At 40.2% G+C, this 16718-nt stretch overlaps 1 protein-coding gene across 1 annotated transcript; it reads right to left on the bottom strand.

The window, feature by feature from the left end:
• On the bottom strand, positions 1 to 1311 carry cst7 (cystatin F). The gene is given in 3 exon segments (NM_001311039.1): positions 1 to 186; positions 315 to 437; positions 606 to 1311. Coding segments are annotated over 3 exon segments (402 nt in total). The 5' UTR covers positions 780 to 1311; the 3' UTR covers positions 1 to 81.
• Positions 1312 to 16718: the final 15407 nt, after the last annotated feature.

Genomic DNA, 16718 nt, shown 5'->3' with positions numbered 1-16718 from the left:
GGTACTTGATATTTTATTCAAATGAATGAAGCTGATACTCCGTTACATGATCATAGTTCGAGGGCAGTGGCTGAGTAACTTTCACGGAGAAGTGATATTTTTCTCAGATGGACTGCAAGCCAAATCAATAGTCTTCATGAAGTTAAGCCAAGGTATTGTCCAAACCTCAAAATGACAGTGGAAGGTCTGAAAAAGAAACAATTGCACTCTGATTAGATTTTCAGCCAAAAGGAGTGCAGATTGTCCCTGAATGTCCATATGCTGTATCATTTAAATTCATTCCACACTATTAGGGGGGATAAATGTAACAGTACCTGCTTTAACAATCCATCTGGCTGGAAAACGCATCTGGCCAGGTCTGTGTTGTTTTGGCCATTTTTGTGGCACACAGTTCGTGAAATGTCAACTTCCATAATGTAATTGAATCCCTTTACAATCTGTTGATCAACCAACAAAAACCTATAGTGAACTGATATAGTTTATGACTAGCCAGTGCAATTCAGTTACATAATGGTCGAAACCATGGCAAATGTTATATTATGACCACAAGAAAATGTTAGCCAAAGAAGTTTAGCGTAAAAGTCAAAGTTCTCCGTCCTCCAAACCTGTCTTTCGGCTTTCTCGATTGCAGATGGCTTGAACAGGAAAGCGTCATTGGTCTTGTTGTTAAATGAATAGGTACCATGAAGTGCTGCCTTCAGGACTCCACTGTCATTTCTGCTGATTTCATGTGGAGCCCCTGGTATGAAGGTATACCTCTGGCAATTCACTAGAAACATTAGTGCTTACTCAGTATCAGATTAAACATGTCAGCTCTATTTTAGGGCAAAAGTCTATGGTGTGGAAGTCAAACTACAAACATTAAATGAAGTCGGGTTACGTAGGTCTGTGAAGTGACACAAAAATGTTTCACATATTAATAATTTGTCAGCCACAGATCACGTCTCCAGACCTACAAACCATAACCAAGCCATGATGGTATGATAAGCACGTAGGTTATAAAAAAATGACTTAACTGTCATGCAATGCTACTTTTTGTTGCATTGTACTTATTGGAGATACATTTTGAATATAGAATTATTTGGTTGTAATTACAGACATTGCTGTAGGTAAGTCACAGTAATCAGAATGTTGACAATATCTTGAGAAAACCTAGACCAAAAAATGGTTAACAAACAGGGCATACTAACATCCATCTTCAATTAAACAGACATTCTAATCATTAAAATAAGCTCTTACCAATTGAACACAGGCCTGATGAGAAGAGAAGCAGAAAACCCAGCTCCATGCCTGTTGGGACTTTCTCAACACTGTTCTGTTGATATTACTTCCTGTAAGGCAACACTTTCACCACACATGCAGCCTAGCAAACATACCCTGGCCCCCCTTCCACAGGACATTAGCACAACCAATTAACAAGCAGGTGCAGCCAATAGATTAAAGATCAAGTTGATTCTTTATTTGTTTGTATTTTCCATTCTTGCTTTTTTCAAATATTTTTCCTTAATTGGGCTTAGTGCTAAAGAAATGTGGCCCAACTGATTTTGAATTCTCTTTAAAGCTGTTTAAAGTTCCCTTTGAGTCCTAGGACCTGTGATACTTTGGCTGTTTTCATACATATGCCTGAATTCAGACTTTTTTTCACTGATTGGTCTTTTGACCAGTTATATCTAATCTCACATCAGAGTTTTTAACGCTAACCTGATGTGTCTAATGACGAATTTATGAAAAGAACAAACTAAAATAGCCTGCCTGTGTAAATGCAGCCTGAAGGAAGGCAGTGGGCGGCCGTAGTAATTGACGCCACATCCTGTGTCGGAACTAAAGCCACAAAAGTACTCCAAACAGTCTAGTTAATACCCCATGGTCTTTTTAAGTATGCCTGTCTACTGTATTCAATTATAGATAGTATATACAATACTTGTAATTTGAACTACTGTAAAAATCCCTCTGCCAGTTTTTCAAAACTGTGTGAAAAGTGAAGTGAAAAGTGGAAGGACAACCAGTCGGTCTTGAGGAAGCATTAAATGTTGCTACCTTTATGATATTGAGGTTGTTTACACTGGTTACACTGGGTTTACACAGGCAACATAATTCCCAACAGATATTTTAGCTTTAGCTGCTTTTATTCAGAGTTGATCTTATTGGTCAAAATATCAATTAATTACAAGCATGCAGCAATCTAGGTATAAAACATTACAACATTGGGCTAGGTATAGACATCTTGTCCATAATTTGTATGACCAATTCCCACCAGCAGGTGGTAGACATAGCTTGCATTTAGAGGAGATTTGTCTGCATTATATTGACCAAACAGACACAGGGAGCCCAATTGTGATTAATTTTTTCACCTAATTTGGTCTTTAGACCAATCTTATCAGTTCTGGAAATCTGATGTGATTTGTTAAAAGACCAGTTAATGGGGTAAAGTTCAGAACTGGGATGCCTGTGTAAACACAGCCCATGATTTCTTTTTACAAGGAAGCAGAATCCAGATGTTGTGAATTATTAATTAATGCATGATGGGAAATAGCATGGAGGGAACCTCAAACCCTTTGATGATTTCACTGACAAGGGGAATCAGGGTTGGCCATGTCAGTGTGACCCAAACTGATACATTTTGAAAACGATACCATCTTAACCATATTTGCATGGAAACAGATAATTTACTGCACTGTTTTGAGAAATCAAATTGCATTACTCAAAACATGATTTATATTCGTAATTCGTTTTTATTAGACATTCATTAGGGAATTTCCACAGGCTTGTTCATAACATTTTCAATTTTCAGTACACATAAGTGGTATTATATTTATTGTAATCCTCAAATCACTGTAATTTCAGTCAATTGGTTTAGTGGCTCCACATAACATAATTGGGATAATAGCAAGAAGTGGAACACTTTACACATTTTTGTTATGGCTGTCATGTGTGGTCTTTGCTGTGTCATCATTGTCTTGACCATGAATTTCATCCTGGATTTGACAGCATCCTGGCAAAACAAATCAGCTTTCTGAAAAAGGTCTGTAGACATTCTTTAGCAGAGGAAAGATGGTAGTTCAGTGATGTGCTTACACTGAAACTCTATAGTAAAAGTCCTTTCATGATCTTGGTTGTACACTGACAGAGGGCTTTCTCATTGTTTTCTACAACTGCATTCGCAAGGGAAGGTCCTGTTTTTCCTTCTTGTTGCCAAAAACTATAGTCTCAATTCACTGTGTTCAATGCTTTATGCTTCAGTGGCTTTGGATTTCACCAATGTTATTTAGTATTTTACCGTGATAAGTCAATCACCCTCACATACTATTCTCACATTAAACACATTTTTTTCAGCTAGGGGATTTTTATGTACTGTTTTTAAATTATTTCTGAGAATCGTATAAACTCAGATCTGTTTAGCCCTCACAGAGCTCACAGGTGCACAAGCCCCCACAAGGATTGCTAGAACATGAAAAAGCAAGGCAGCCATATTCAATTGCTAACCACCTAAACCCTGATGGTGCTGGCAAAGCTGTTCTGCTTCTCAGTGGGCCGCATTCTGCAACCAGCAATTTTCTGCGTTCCAGCGATTAAACCGCTAAGGAGACATCAGAGCATGACATGGCAGCCCTATCCGACATCCAACCTGGACCTTCAACGGACCTCGGGGCACTGTTTGAATAACAATGTATGACATTGGTTTGAGGTTTCTTGAAGAGGAACTTTCTGTTATTCTGGTTTATAAAAATAAATATTTCTACAATTAAATTAATGATAGATTAACAGTATTTACTTTAAGGAGTTATAGATTATACAAACACCTCTAAGGTTATTGGTGCCCTTGATCAAGATGAGCTAAAAACACTGTTTAGACAAAACCATTAAAATACTGGGATATAAATTATTTTATTATTTTATACAATCACAAGAGAAACACATTTTGTTGTAACTGTAAGTAAGAATTTTCCCTAAATGTATTGGCACACCTGTTTCTTCAAATCTAGCACCATTCTCTGGGCCTTCTCTTTGTGGACATTTGTGACTAAAGCTTAAATTTGGGGGGAAAAAACAAGGTTGATATCATGCCCAGCGGAGCTGCTTCTTGTTTTTCATTGATAGTACTGCCAATGACCCAGTGTGGTCATCTCATCCAGTTGACCCAGTGTGGTCATCTCATCCAGTTGACCCAGTGTGGTCATCTCATCCAGTTGCCTATCCATGACAAGGACTGACTGGTTCTGCGTTCCCCAGATGTGTTGGATGTACACACAGCAGCATGCATTATTTTTCCTTTTGCTCATCTTTTTCAAGGGTGCCAGTCATTTTGAAGGTGTCTCTGTATTTACGCTTAAATGAGACTTGTGAATAACAGAGGCCCAATCTTTCTCAATTAACAACAAAACAGCAGGTCAAAATCAGCATTTATAGATACTGCATAGCTAAAACAAACTGCTACTGTAACGTGATGTAAATGGGTTTGTCAAGTAAGCTGTATTGATTATTGGATTTTGTACAGGCCAGTCTTGTTGAAAGAGGTAAACAATCAAATAGACTGAGTGGTTCCTGTCATTTTGATGGAGAGCTTTACATTTATCTCAGCCCAACTATGTGACAGCTTTTTCTGAGCTCATTTTGCTCTTACAGGAGGATTCAGTTTGAAAGGTTGTTTCAATATCCTTGACATAATACTTGAGAGCCATGTAGAGCGGTCTTTGTCTGCTCTTTAAAAACCACTGGCCATTCTCTCCGTGGGAACAAGCAGAAATCAGTGGATTTTAGTTTTGAATGTAACCCTGCCAGTTGCTGTCAGATGATGGCCTGGAAGCTCACTTATCTGTGCTAGATAGAACGTGCCTGCTGGACCGTGTGACAGGGAACAGGAGGGGGGAGTAGTCTGATGCCCAGTAAGGAAATGTGTGTTCAGTCCCAAGGTCATAGGCTTGAAGACCTTTTTAACTTTCGACTGCACTCTACAGAAAATATCTGACTCAAATTCAGAGAGATGAACACGGTGTGTTAAAAATGCCCTATTTCATAACAGGCCTAATAATTACATTTTGATGTTCTGTGTTATGTTTAGTAATGATGTGTTAATGGCCTGTTTAACTGCAGGTGTTGAATGTTATGGTTCAGGTTGCACTGCTGATAACATGACAATAGTCTGCATGGTTTTAGTATCCAGGACCACAGGAAAATGACATTGTTCATATACACGAAGTTCCTAAGGCTCAAATCTCGCTGGCTTGCAGTAAAGCTACGTCATTGTGGCGAGGGGTTCTAATCCAGGCATACGACAAGGCGGTGCAAATGGTGTAAGCACACTTTGGAGTTGGTGTCGGACAAAGTTTGCCTGGCCTCGCTCTTTCGACACTTTATGGTCTGTCTGGTGCCTGCAAGCTCAATTGTGCTTGTTGGCTGGTATCATTCTCATCTGAGCTGAGTAGCCTAGTTGCTGTTTGAGCGAGCATGAGAGCAAGAGCATGATGACACGGCGCATATGAAGGCTTGATGGAAAAGTGCAATATGAGCGAATTGGACCTACACAAATTAGGGATGTGAGAAAACGGTAGAAAATGACCTTTGTCTTGTCATTATTTAACCTCTTTCACTTATTTTGCATGTAATTCTTTGTTTCACTCTTCCTCCAAAAACTACTATTTCACCTATGTTGATTTCAAAATCGTCTTATTTTGACAACCTATAAGGATATCTTGTACACTTGTAAAATAATATTTTTCATTTGGCGTACGACTAGAATATTTTTCGCTAATCTAAAAATGCATTTTTTATCAGTGTCTCTGAGTTTCTTATTGATTATCCATTTATTGCTGGGTGAAAAGATATAGACAATGCGTCTGTTTTGGTTTCCCTGGTTACCCTCAATTAGTTACAACAAAATGCCTCACTCCTTATTTTATGCATCATCTAAACACAATTCTAAAAACACATCAACATAAGCATTCTGGATGCATGGTTTAGTGCAGAGGCCTATTCAGATGGTATTTGCAATTAATGTTGCGATTTGTTTGACTAGCCACTGGTCATAGAGACACAATTACCAACCACAAACATTGGACAGCATTCATATTATTTAATTTTATCTTTTATGCATCCCTGATCTGTGTCCTAACTTGTTTTCTTATCAATGCAGCTGGCATTTTGATTGCTGGTAACAAGTCCTTTTAAAAAGCCTGCGATATTAAACCATGTAATCCCAACTCCCTTGACTACAATTATGGACGCCTTTCATAGAAAGCTTTTTTTTTGCATACCCCTGTACTTGTGGAGAATCAAACTACTCCGAAAAGTAAGGCTTTAGCCTTTTCTAAACACTGTCTGCAGGGGTTTGCAAACCTCAATACCTCTCTATAAAAGTCATTATCATTTCTTTTAGAGGAAGTGATAAAGTGTTCTATCATGTTCTCTAGCCTGCAGCTCTTCAATCTCCTACAGTCTTTTAGACTTTCTTTTGCTTCTACCGTTTTTTCCTCCTAGATTCCATTTTTGAATAGAATGAATGCACTACATATTCATTGTTATAGTTGGATACACGATCGACCGATTAGGAGTTTGATATCTTGAGTCTATTCATTGTCAAGCCGGTAAAACCGTATGACTCATTCAGGATACGTGCTGTCTTATACTGACAGCCCAGCCACTGTCCCCTCCCCCAACTCAGTGCCAATGTCACAGCAAGGTCCCTCCCCTGTCCTGAAGTGGTTTGTCCTTCACATCCCAACTGACACTGAGTAGGCTATAGAGCAGTAGCATCAGAGCCTCTCAGGGCTCAGCCAGCTCTCTCTCTCCCCGGCGCTGAACCTTTCAGGGGCATAATGTTTGTCAATTACAGCAGAATGGAAATACCTGGCACTTTGTCTGGGATTTATTCAAACCTACAGAACCACTGTCTTTATTCATCATCCTGTGCCCACACATGCATCTTATTCTAAAAGTGACATCCCTGCGATGAGGGGGGTCTCACTGGTAATAGTTACCAATAGTAGGTTTTATACAGCACCCAGGACCAGCCTGTGAATTCATTTTACTATAGGAAAAAGAGCTGCTTTGTAAATACTTCCAGGCAGATTTGGTTCTCTGTTTATAGTGAGGGAGAGTGTGGCTTGACTCTTTGCCTTTAATTGAGGTCTATTTAGTCTGGACAGTAGCATAACAGGGTGGACCAAACATTTCAAATTTCACTCCTCATTTCTAAAACAACCATGTCAGAACGCTTTTCCCGTGGTGAAACAATGTTATTGTGTTTAGGAAGGGTGAAAATATTGGCCAGCATGAAGCAAAGAAAACAACTAAGGAGAGTGCTGATATTACTGGAATTGGGTAAAGAACTGTCCCACACATCATTAAAACATGGAAGGATAATGGTGAACCATCAACCTCTCTGGATAAATGTGGTCGGAGAATAATGTGGAATGACTGTGATCAAAGATTACTTACACTTGTTGAAGTCGCTTCGTGAAGATTTGTGAAAAGAATCTACATAAGAACTCACGGCCATGTTTATTGGTGAAAGTAAGTCCATTTCCATTCCCACAATGCAACGAGAACTCTCAAAATTGTGAGTAAACAGCTGTGTGACCACAAGAAACCACTTATTAATGAGACTAATTGGAAAAATAGGCTTCAATAGGCTGCAAGAGAACATAAAAATTGTACTCTGGAGAGATGGAAAAGGTAATGTGGTCTGATGAGTCCAGATTTACCCTATCCCAGATCGATGGGCGCATCAGGGTAAGAAGGGAAGCGCATAAAGCAGTGCATCCATCATGCATAGTGGCCACTGTAGAAGCCTCTGGAGGCAGTGTTATGATTTGGGGTTGCTTCAATCAGTCAGGTCTAGGCTCAGAAACGTTATGTTGCAATAAATTGAAGTCAGCTAAGTACCTGAATGTACCCATGACCCTGATGGTACGCATATTCCAGGACGACAATGCTAGGATTCATCAGGCTCAAATTGTGCAAGAGTGGTTCAGAGAGCATGAGGAACCATTTTCACACATTAATTGGCCAAAACAGAGTCCTTACTTTTGCCACATTGAATGTTTTTGGGATGTGCTGGAGAAGACTTCATGGAGTGGTTAGATTCTCCGGTCCTCAAAAATGTATGCAATAAATGCTGTGATGTTGCATAAGGTTGTCAAAACAATGCCACAGTGAATGCGCACTGTAATCAAATCTTAAGGCAGTCCAACAAAATATTGCTATTTTTTGGGGCCAGGCAGTGTAACTAGACTGCTCCAAACAATTAAGGTAACATGTAATCATCACAGTATAACACCAAGTCAATTAAACTTCAGGGATATCAATCTGTCCAGTTAGGAATTATAAGAGAGTGTGAATCAATGTCACCTGTTTTGGTGCAAATGAGAGTGACAACAGGTGCACTGGGGAGGCAACAGCAAGACAACCCCCAGAAAGGGAACTGTTTTGTAGGTGGTGGCCACAGACAATTGCTCTCTCCTTATCCTTACTGACTGATTCTTCTCTAGTTTTGCGTTTTGCTAGTGTCCTTGTTACTACTGGTAGCATGAGGCGGTACCTGCAGCCCATTCAGGTTGCACAGGTAGTCCAGCTTCTCGTGGATGGCACATCCATACATGCATACATTGCAAGAAGGTTTGCTGTGTCTCCCAGTACAGTCTTAAAAGCATGGAGGAGATATCAGGAGATGGGCCATTACAAAAGGAGAGCTGAAGAAGGCCGTAGAAGGCCATCAACCCAGCAGCACGACAAGTATCTGCTCCTTTGTGTGAGGAGGAACAGGAGGAGCACTGCCAAAGCCCTACAAAATGAGCTCCAGCGGGATACTTGTGAAACAGACTCCACGAGGGTGGCATGAGGGCCCAACGTCCTTTAGTGGGACCATCACCAAGCAGCTCGATTGGCATTCCAGAGAACACCAGAATTGGCAGGTCTGCCATTGGCGCCCCATTCTCTTCACAGATGAGACCAGGTTCACACTGAGCACATGCGACACATATGAAAGAGTCTGGAGATGTCGTGGTTAACGTTATGCTGCCTGCAACATTATCCAGCATGACCAGTTTGGTGGTGGGTCAGTAATAGTCTGGGGAGGCATATCCTTGGAGGGTCACACAGACCTCCATGTGCTAGCCAATTGTACCCTGACTGCTGTTAGGTACTGGGATGAAATCCTCATCGTCAGACCTTACGCTGGTGCAGTAGGCCCTCGGTGGGCCCTGGATTATAAAATAATATATACAAATATTTCGCTGTTGAATGCATATAGGGGAAACACTAAATATGGCTACAAATCTTGTCAACATTATTATATATACAGTTGGACACTAACAGGATGGACATTTTGAGCTAACGTTAGCTTTTAGCCTTCCTGTGTTAATATATTGGCTAGCATGACCTTGAATGCTTCATGACAATTTAAAATATTATGTTTTGAAATAATTACATTTGATTGATCTCTTCTATATTTAGGCCCAACAGGGTGAACACATTATGTTCAAACACATCAAAATCCCTTAATAAAAACATCAAAATCTGATAGTAAATAGAAAATCACTCAGCATACCATATTTGAATTTCCCTCCACTGATGTGATGTCACCTCATGAGAGTGATGTCATTGGGAAATATGATTTTTTTTCTTAAAGGGATCAACAGGGTGGACAGTGGTCACCGGGGACAATCATAAAACCTTATTTCTTTAGTACAAAATGTTAACATATATTTTGACCTGAATTGTAATGAAATATTTGGAAATATACAGTGGATATAAAAACTCTACACACCCCTGTTAAAAAGCCAGGTTTTTGTGATGTAAAAGAATGAATCATGTCAGAACTTTTTCCACTTTTAATATGACCTATAATGTGAACACTTCTTCGAAGGGGAAACATTTAAAATAAAAGCCTTACAATGGACCCGTGTACAATAATATACTCATATACTTCACAGTGCATCTGTTTATTCACTCACAACGGTGTGGCTGACACCACAGTAATCTGATCGCCGGTGACGACGAGAGAACCTATAGTGAGTAGGTCTCAGGTCTCACAGCGTGGTGCCAAAACAACAATCTATCTAGTTTTGGCACCAGAACATGGGAGCGGGGGGGGACTCCCCCAACCATATTGACAGGGCTGGAGTGGAGTGGGTAGAGAGATTTACATTTCTGTGTCCACATCACCAGTGAACAAACACAGCCCACACACAGTAAGGCATTTGTGAAGAAAGCCGTCTCTCTTGCCTTAGGAAGCTGAAAGAATTTGGCGTGGGTTCTTGGATCCTCGAGAAGTTCTGCAGCTGCACTGTTGAGAGCATCTTGACAGGCAGCTTCACCCCCTGGTGTGCGTGGCAACTGCAACGCCCTCAACTGCGAGGCACCTCTGAGGGTGTTGTGAATAGCTGAGATCGTCATCTGGGCCAAGCTCCCTGTCATCCAAGACCTCCACACGACAGTGTCACGAGAAATCCCTAAACATAGTCAATTAGCCCAGCCACCCACAGAATATTCTTAAAACTACTGCATGTCATGTGGTATCAGTGCCTCCAGTTTGTAACCGAAAGAACCCTGTACAGCATCTACCCAATAAACATAAGACTAACAAACAAGACTCTTATATGATTATCAAATGGTTACCTTGCTATGTGCTTTCGTCTACCTTTTTGGTGTCTTTAGGACTATGTATATACCCAGGACTCTAACCGCCCACAAACACATACCTAGACGTCAACACACTTACAAACATACATGACAAAAACATCTGTATTTTTGGAATAAGGCCCATAAGTATCTCACCATTTGACTAAACCTGTTATTAATAAAGCAATATGACAAATACAACCTTGATTTGATTTGGATTTGGAAACAGCAGAATGGAGGATTTTACGCAATAGAAAGTTTGCAATGCCCTGTCCACCTTTGACATTTAAAGAGGTCATCATCTTAATGCATGCTGGACATATTTCCATTTAGACTGCTTTATTTGTACTTCAGTCTGGTATATCATCATTTCGATTTCAAGTCATGGCTGTAATCATGTGCACACAGCGCAGAATTCGAGAAGCTAAAATTCTCATCCGGCAAGATGAGAACTTAGTTGTTTAGATCAAAGCCTGACTCCCTAGAGATGGGATTATGTAATATTGGAATAGCTTAAGAGTCGCATATTCATCATACATCTGAGAAGTCCCAACTTGAAAACAAATCATTGGTTTAAAATAAGAGTGACAACTGATTCCATTCAATTAAAACTGAGCAGATCATCTCGCTCCTCAAACGAGCTCCTACCCACCTGAAGCTTCTTTTAATTGTAGGTAATATTGCAGTGAGGCCACTTAAACAAATTGAACATTTCTTTTTTCCAAGGGCCTTGGTCATTTGAATGCAGTGATCATAATAACCTGTCCTTGTTTAAAATGATAAATGTGCTTCTAACGTTATTACTTTCACATTCTAGTGAACTTGTGGCACAAACTCATGATATAATAAAATACACAGCCAAAGACAGTGATGTTTCTAGAACATTTTACATAGGGTGGCAGATAGAGTATTTTACTTGGACACATTGTTTATATTATTCTGCCAAGTGCAGAAGCAGAAATCAATGCATCCTGAAAATGAATGCCTTATATTGCTTGAAATAATACACAAAAACTAAATATAGTCTACTGAGGTTATAGAGTAGCAATTTAATATACTAACACATTTTGTATTACAACTGTTAATTACATATGACAACACATTCCATTTTGTTGATGCTATATAGATGTCCAGTGTTGTCTAATTTAGAATTATTCTAGATAAACATTAACTTTCTCCACAGATGAAATTAGCCATTCAATTACCCATAGCAAGCTACATCAACATTGGTCAATGCCCCTTTGCTAGCTATCAGGACAAGTATTACATGACAATGATGGCAAGCTACTTCATCTGCAATTTTGCTAACTCACAAACTTTACCAATAATATTGACGCCTGCATTACATTAGCTAGTAGACAATATCAGACATCTAAACTATAATGGGACTGAACCATTTTATGGGTAAGGGGGGGACTCAAAGGTATTGGAACGGGTTACCATTGAGATTAACAACAAAAGTAGAAAAAATATAATACAAAAATGTAATATGAATATATTATAGCAGACACTCCTGACACCTGGGGTGGTGAGTGGGGGGGTAAGGCCTTTTTGTAGGATGGCAGCTGCCACCCCTTTCCACCGAGTGGTTTTGCCAGTGGCCAAAGACTAAACAAAAGACCACCATTTGTATGTTCTCCAATGTTATCCAAAGTAAATACAGCCCACAGACAGGACAAAGAGTGCCAGGTGCTAGCTTTTTTAATGAGTATAAACCAGTGGGTATAAGCATATAACATCAGTATGGCTGAGCCAAGTTATGAGTTGTGGCTGGATGGGTTGTTACGTTACTAAAAAGACCACCCGCTTATCTCTGAGCATGGCATTATACCTGCAGACAGACGACTGGAAACGCACAATAGGATGCCTAGCTATGTCATTTAATACACTAGAGAACCACTTTCAGGTCTCATGGCCATAAGGTGAACAAATGTTGAATGCTGACACTTCAGATATGGAACAAAAGTCATGTTTTAAGACTGAAAGCAATTTAGAAGAAAACAACAATCTGGTGGTCCACACACCATACTTTTACGAATACATTACAAATTCATACAGGTTAATTATTTGGGTCTTATACACTGATCAGCCATAACATTATCACCACTGAGAGGTGAAGTGAATAACACTGATTATCTTGTTATCGTGGCACCTGTCAGTGGGTGTGATATATTAGGCAGCAAGTGAACATTCTGTCCTCGAAGTTGATGTGTTAGAAGCAGGAAAAATGGGCAAGCATAAGCATCTGAGCAACTTTGACAATGACCAAATTGTGATGGCTAGACGACTGGGTCAGAACATCTCCAAAACTGCAGCCCTTGTGGGGTGGTCCCAGTCTGCAGTGGTCAGTACCTATCAAAAGTGGTCCAAGGAAGGAAAAGCGGTGAACCGGCACAAGGCTCATTGATGCACGTGGGGAGCGAAGGCTGGCCTGTGTGGTCTGATCCAACAGACGAGCTACTATAGCTGAATAAGTTAATGTTGGTACTGATAGAAAGATGTCAGAACACACAGTGCAGTTTGTTGCATATGGGGCTGCGTCGCTGCAGACCAGTCACGGTGACCATTGTTAACGCCTCATGGCAGCGGTATTCCCTGATGTCATTGGCCTCTTTCAGCAGGATAATGCGCCCTGCCATAAAGCAAAAATGGTTCAGGAATGGTTTGAGGAACACAACAACGAGTTCAAGGTGTTAACTTGGCCTCCAAATTCTCCAGATCACATTCCAATCGAGCATCTGTGGGATGTGCTGGACAATCCATGGAGGCCCCAACTCGCAGCTTACAGGTCTTAAAGGATCTGCTGATAATGTCTTGGTCCAGATACCGCAGCACACCTTCAGAGGTCTAGTGGAATCCATGTCTCAACGGGTCAGGACTGTTTTGGTGGCATAAGGGGGACCTACACAATATTAGGCCGGTGGTCATAATGTTATGGCTGTTCGGTGTATGATAGGTAAAAATACACATTATCTCAACACAGATCAGTAATTTCATGCTCTCGACAAATATGACAGAATGTTGTCCTACATTTTACCCAGTCTATTGACAAAGGTATTAATCCCCACTAAACGGAATGTATTGTAATTTAACGTCTCCTGAAGTTGACATATTTCTATAACTTATTAATCAGCAAATCTCAAATAATAGCAGGGCTTTTCAATTTATATGACTATGTAGCCTCATTTTATTGTACTTAGGATTTATAGCATAATTTCAAAAAGATTTTGTTAAACACAAGACAATATGGTTGGCTTGGCTGGTCCATCGATTTAGGCCGCTGCGTGATTCAGATCTGACTCAGTGCTCTTTCAACAAAAACGTTCTCCTCTGTCTAAACCTACTGTCATTATCAATAAATCATAAATGTTGATTATATATATATATATATATATATATATATATATATATATATATATATATATGTATATGTATATGTACATATATACTGCATTTTAAAAAAGAGATATACAGTGGGGAGAACAAGTATTTTATATGTGTTCAATGCAGAGGGGCTTCTAATCTAATCTATTCTATTCTATTGCATGACATAACTATTTGATCACCTACCAACCAGTAAGAATTCCGGCTCTCACAGACCTGTTAGTTTTTTTTTAAGAAGCCCTCCTGTTCTCCACTCATTACCTGTATTAACTGCACCTGTTTGAACTAGTTACCTGTATAAAAGACACCTGTCCACACACTCAATCAAACAGACTCCAACCTCTCCACAATGGCTAAGACCAGAGAGCTGTGTAAGGACATCAGGGATAAAATTGTAGACCTGCACAAGGCTGGGATGGGCTACAGGACAATAGGCAAGCAGCTTGGTGAGAAGGCAACAACTGTTGGCGCAATTCTTAGAAAAATGGAAGAAGTTCAAGATGACGGTCTACACCAGGGGTGTCAAACCGGTTCCACGGAGGGCCGAGTGTCTGCAGGTCTTTGGGTTTTCCTTTAAATTGGTTCCCAGGTCAGACCTGAACATCCAGGTGGGGGTAGAAATTAACCAATTAGTGAACTAATTAATCAATCAGGTACAAGGTGAGAGTGAAAACCTGCAGACACTCGGCCCTCCGTGGAACCGGTTTGACACCTGTGGTCTACACACTGCATACACAGTAGATATTAGCTGCATACTCGTACTGTATGCAGATGGGGAAGGCTGGAAAGTAGGTGCATTTTTAACTGAATAGAACTCATCCATAAAGATAGACCAAATGAAAACAGGTGAAGTAGAGATGGATGGGGGAGACCGTGTTGCTCATTCAGTTTACTGGGGCTTGTGATTGATGAGTCCCAAGCCTGGAGCAGTGCGCTCAATCCTCCCTGCCCCTGCCTTCCCAGTTAGAGAACACAGACAGGCCACGCTAAACATATAAATGATCACCTTGCCACACACACCACTACTTCTTGACTTGCTACATGCTGCTTTTGATGGAGAAAGAAAACATTAATAATTGTAGTAATCACACTATGTTTTCAGTGAATGGCAGGAAGGAAAGGGCAAACCAAGCATCTGTTGTTATGTCTTTGTTTTAGAAAGCTCTAAAGGCCTCAGACTAAAGAGGGCCGCTACAGAGCCCAACCCGCCCCCCCCCCAGCCTGCCTCCCATCGCGGTACAGCAACAGACATGCTCGGCTGAAATGACAGAGTGGGAGCCTTGTGGCTTGTCAAGATGGTAATAATGTCAGCAAATGTCGGTCGGTGGCTGTTAGCTCTCGGATCAGTCTCCATTTCATGTATGTGATTGGAATGCATGTTCTGTTCACACAGCGACTGCATAAACAGGACTGAATCTACAGCCGTCTGAAAAACAAATGGGCTGCACATTGTTCATCAACTCAAGGGCAGGGTCTGGTCATGTGACCTGAATGGTAACAATGTACACAGCATCAAAACCCAGCCTTCTCTTGATTCAAGAATGAGTTGAAGCAGACATTTGTATTTTGTTCAGGTTGACGTTTGATTACTTAACAATGCAGAATATGAAAAGAAGAATAGGGACATAATAGTGCATTACTTTGGATTCTGTACTCTGCTTCTGTCTATGGAAATTTATCCTGAAGAGATATGTATTCCGAATCCTGATGGTTGGGGTACTTTGTCCAGTTGCCTCCCCCAAGCGAACAAGTAGTATGCTGCATCACATGTTAATATAATGCTGTGGATGAATTTTTAGACAAGTTAGCGTTGAATAATGCATGTCACCCATTGAATACAGTCAATTTGATAAGCCACTGTGTGGGTTGCACCACTGTCTTATTAAGCAGAACTCCATAACCCGCGGCTTTGCTCTTCCCACATGAAAAATGTATATGTAATACATTTTGCAGTATTCCTATAGTTTTAATAGAGCAGGCGTACCTATTATACAGTACTACAGTATCCTATAATTTATTACATAGATGGACATTAAGTACTGGGGTTTTTGGTTGTAAACTGTAATAATATATAATGTTTTGCTTATCAATCAATTCATCAATCAATCACATTTATTTTATAAAGCTTTACATCAACAATTGTCACAAAGTGCTTTTACAAACATCCAACCAGAAACCACAAAGAGCAAGCAACAACAGAAATTGATTCACAGTGGCCAGAAGAAACTCCTCTAAAGAGTAGAGAGGGACCAGGCTCTGAGGGGAGGCCAGTCCTCATCTGGCTGTGCCAGGTGAACATTTTAAGAGTATCAATTGTAATAATTAATAAATGCATCTGGGCTGTGGCAAGTGTCCAGAGCTGTCAATAATGTAGCATAAAACCTCCGGCTGAGGAAGGCTATATTACAGTGGGGAGAACAAGTATTTGATACACTGCCGATTTTGCAGGTTTTCCTACTTACAAAGTATGTAGAAGTCTGTAATTTTTATCATAGGTACACTTCAACTGTGAGTGACGGAATCTAAAACAAAATCCAGAAAATCACATTGTGTGATTTTTAAGTAATTAAATTCCATTTTATTGCGTGACATACGTATTTGATACATCAGAAAAGCAGAACTTAATATTTGGTACAGAAACCTTTGTTTGCAATTACAGAGATCATACGTTTCCTGTAGTTCTTGACCAGGTTTGCACACACTGCAGCAGGGATTTT

Source organism: Esox lucius, chromosome 6 (genome assembly GCF_011004845.1).
Source record: "Esox lucius isolate fEsoLuc1 chromosome 6, fEsoLuc1.pri, whole genome shotgun sequence".
NCBI lineage: Eukaryota > Metazoa > Chordata > Actinopteri > Esociformes > Esocidae > Esox > Esox lucius.
Note: the sequence above shows the minus strand (reverse complement) of the source record. Positions and strands in the feature narration are given on the sequence as shown.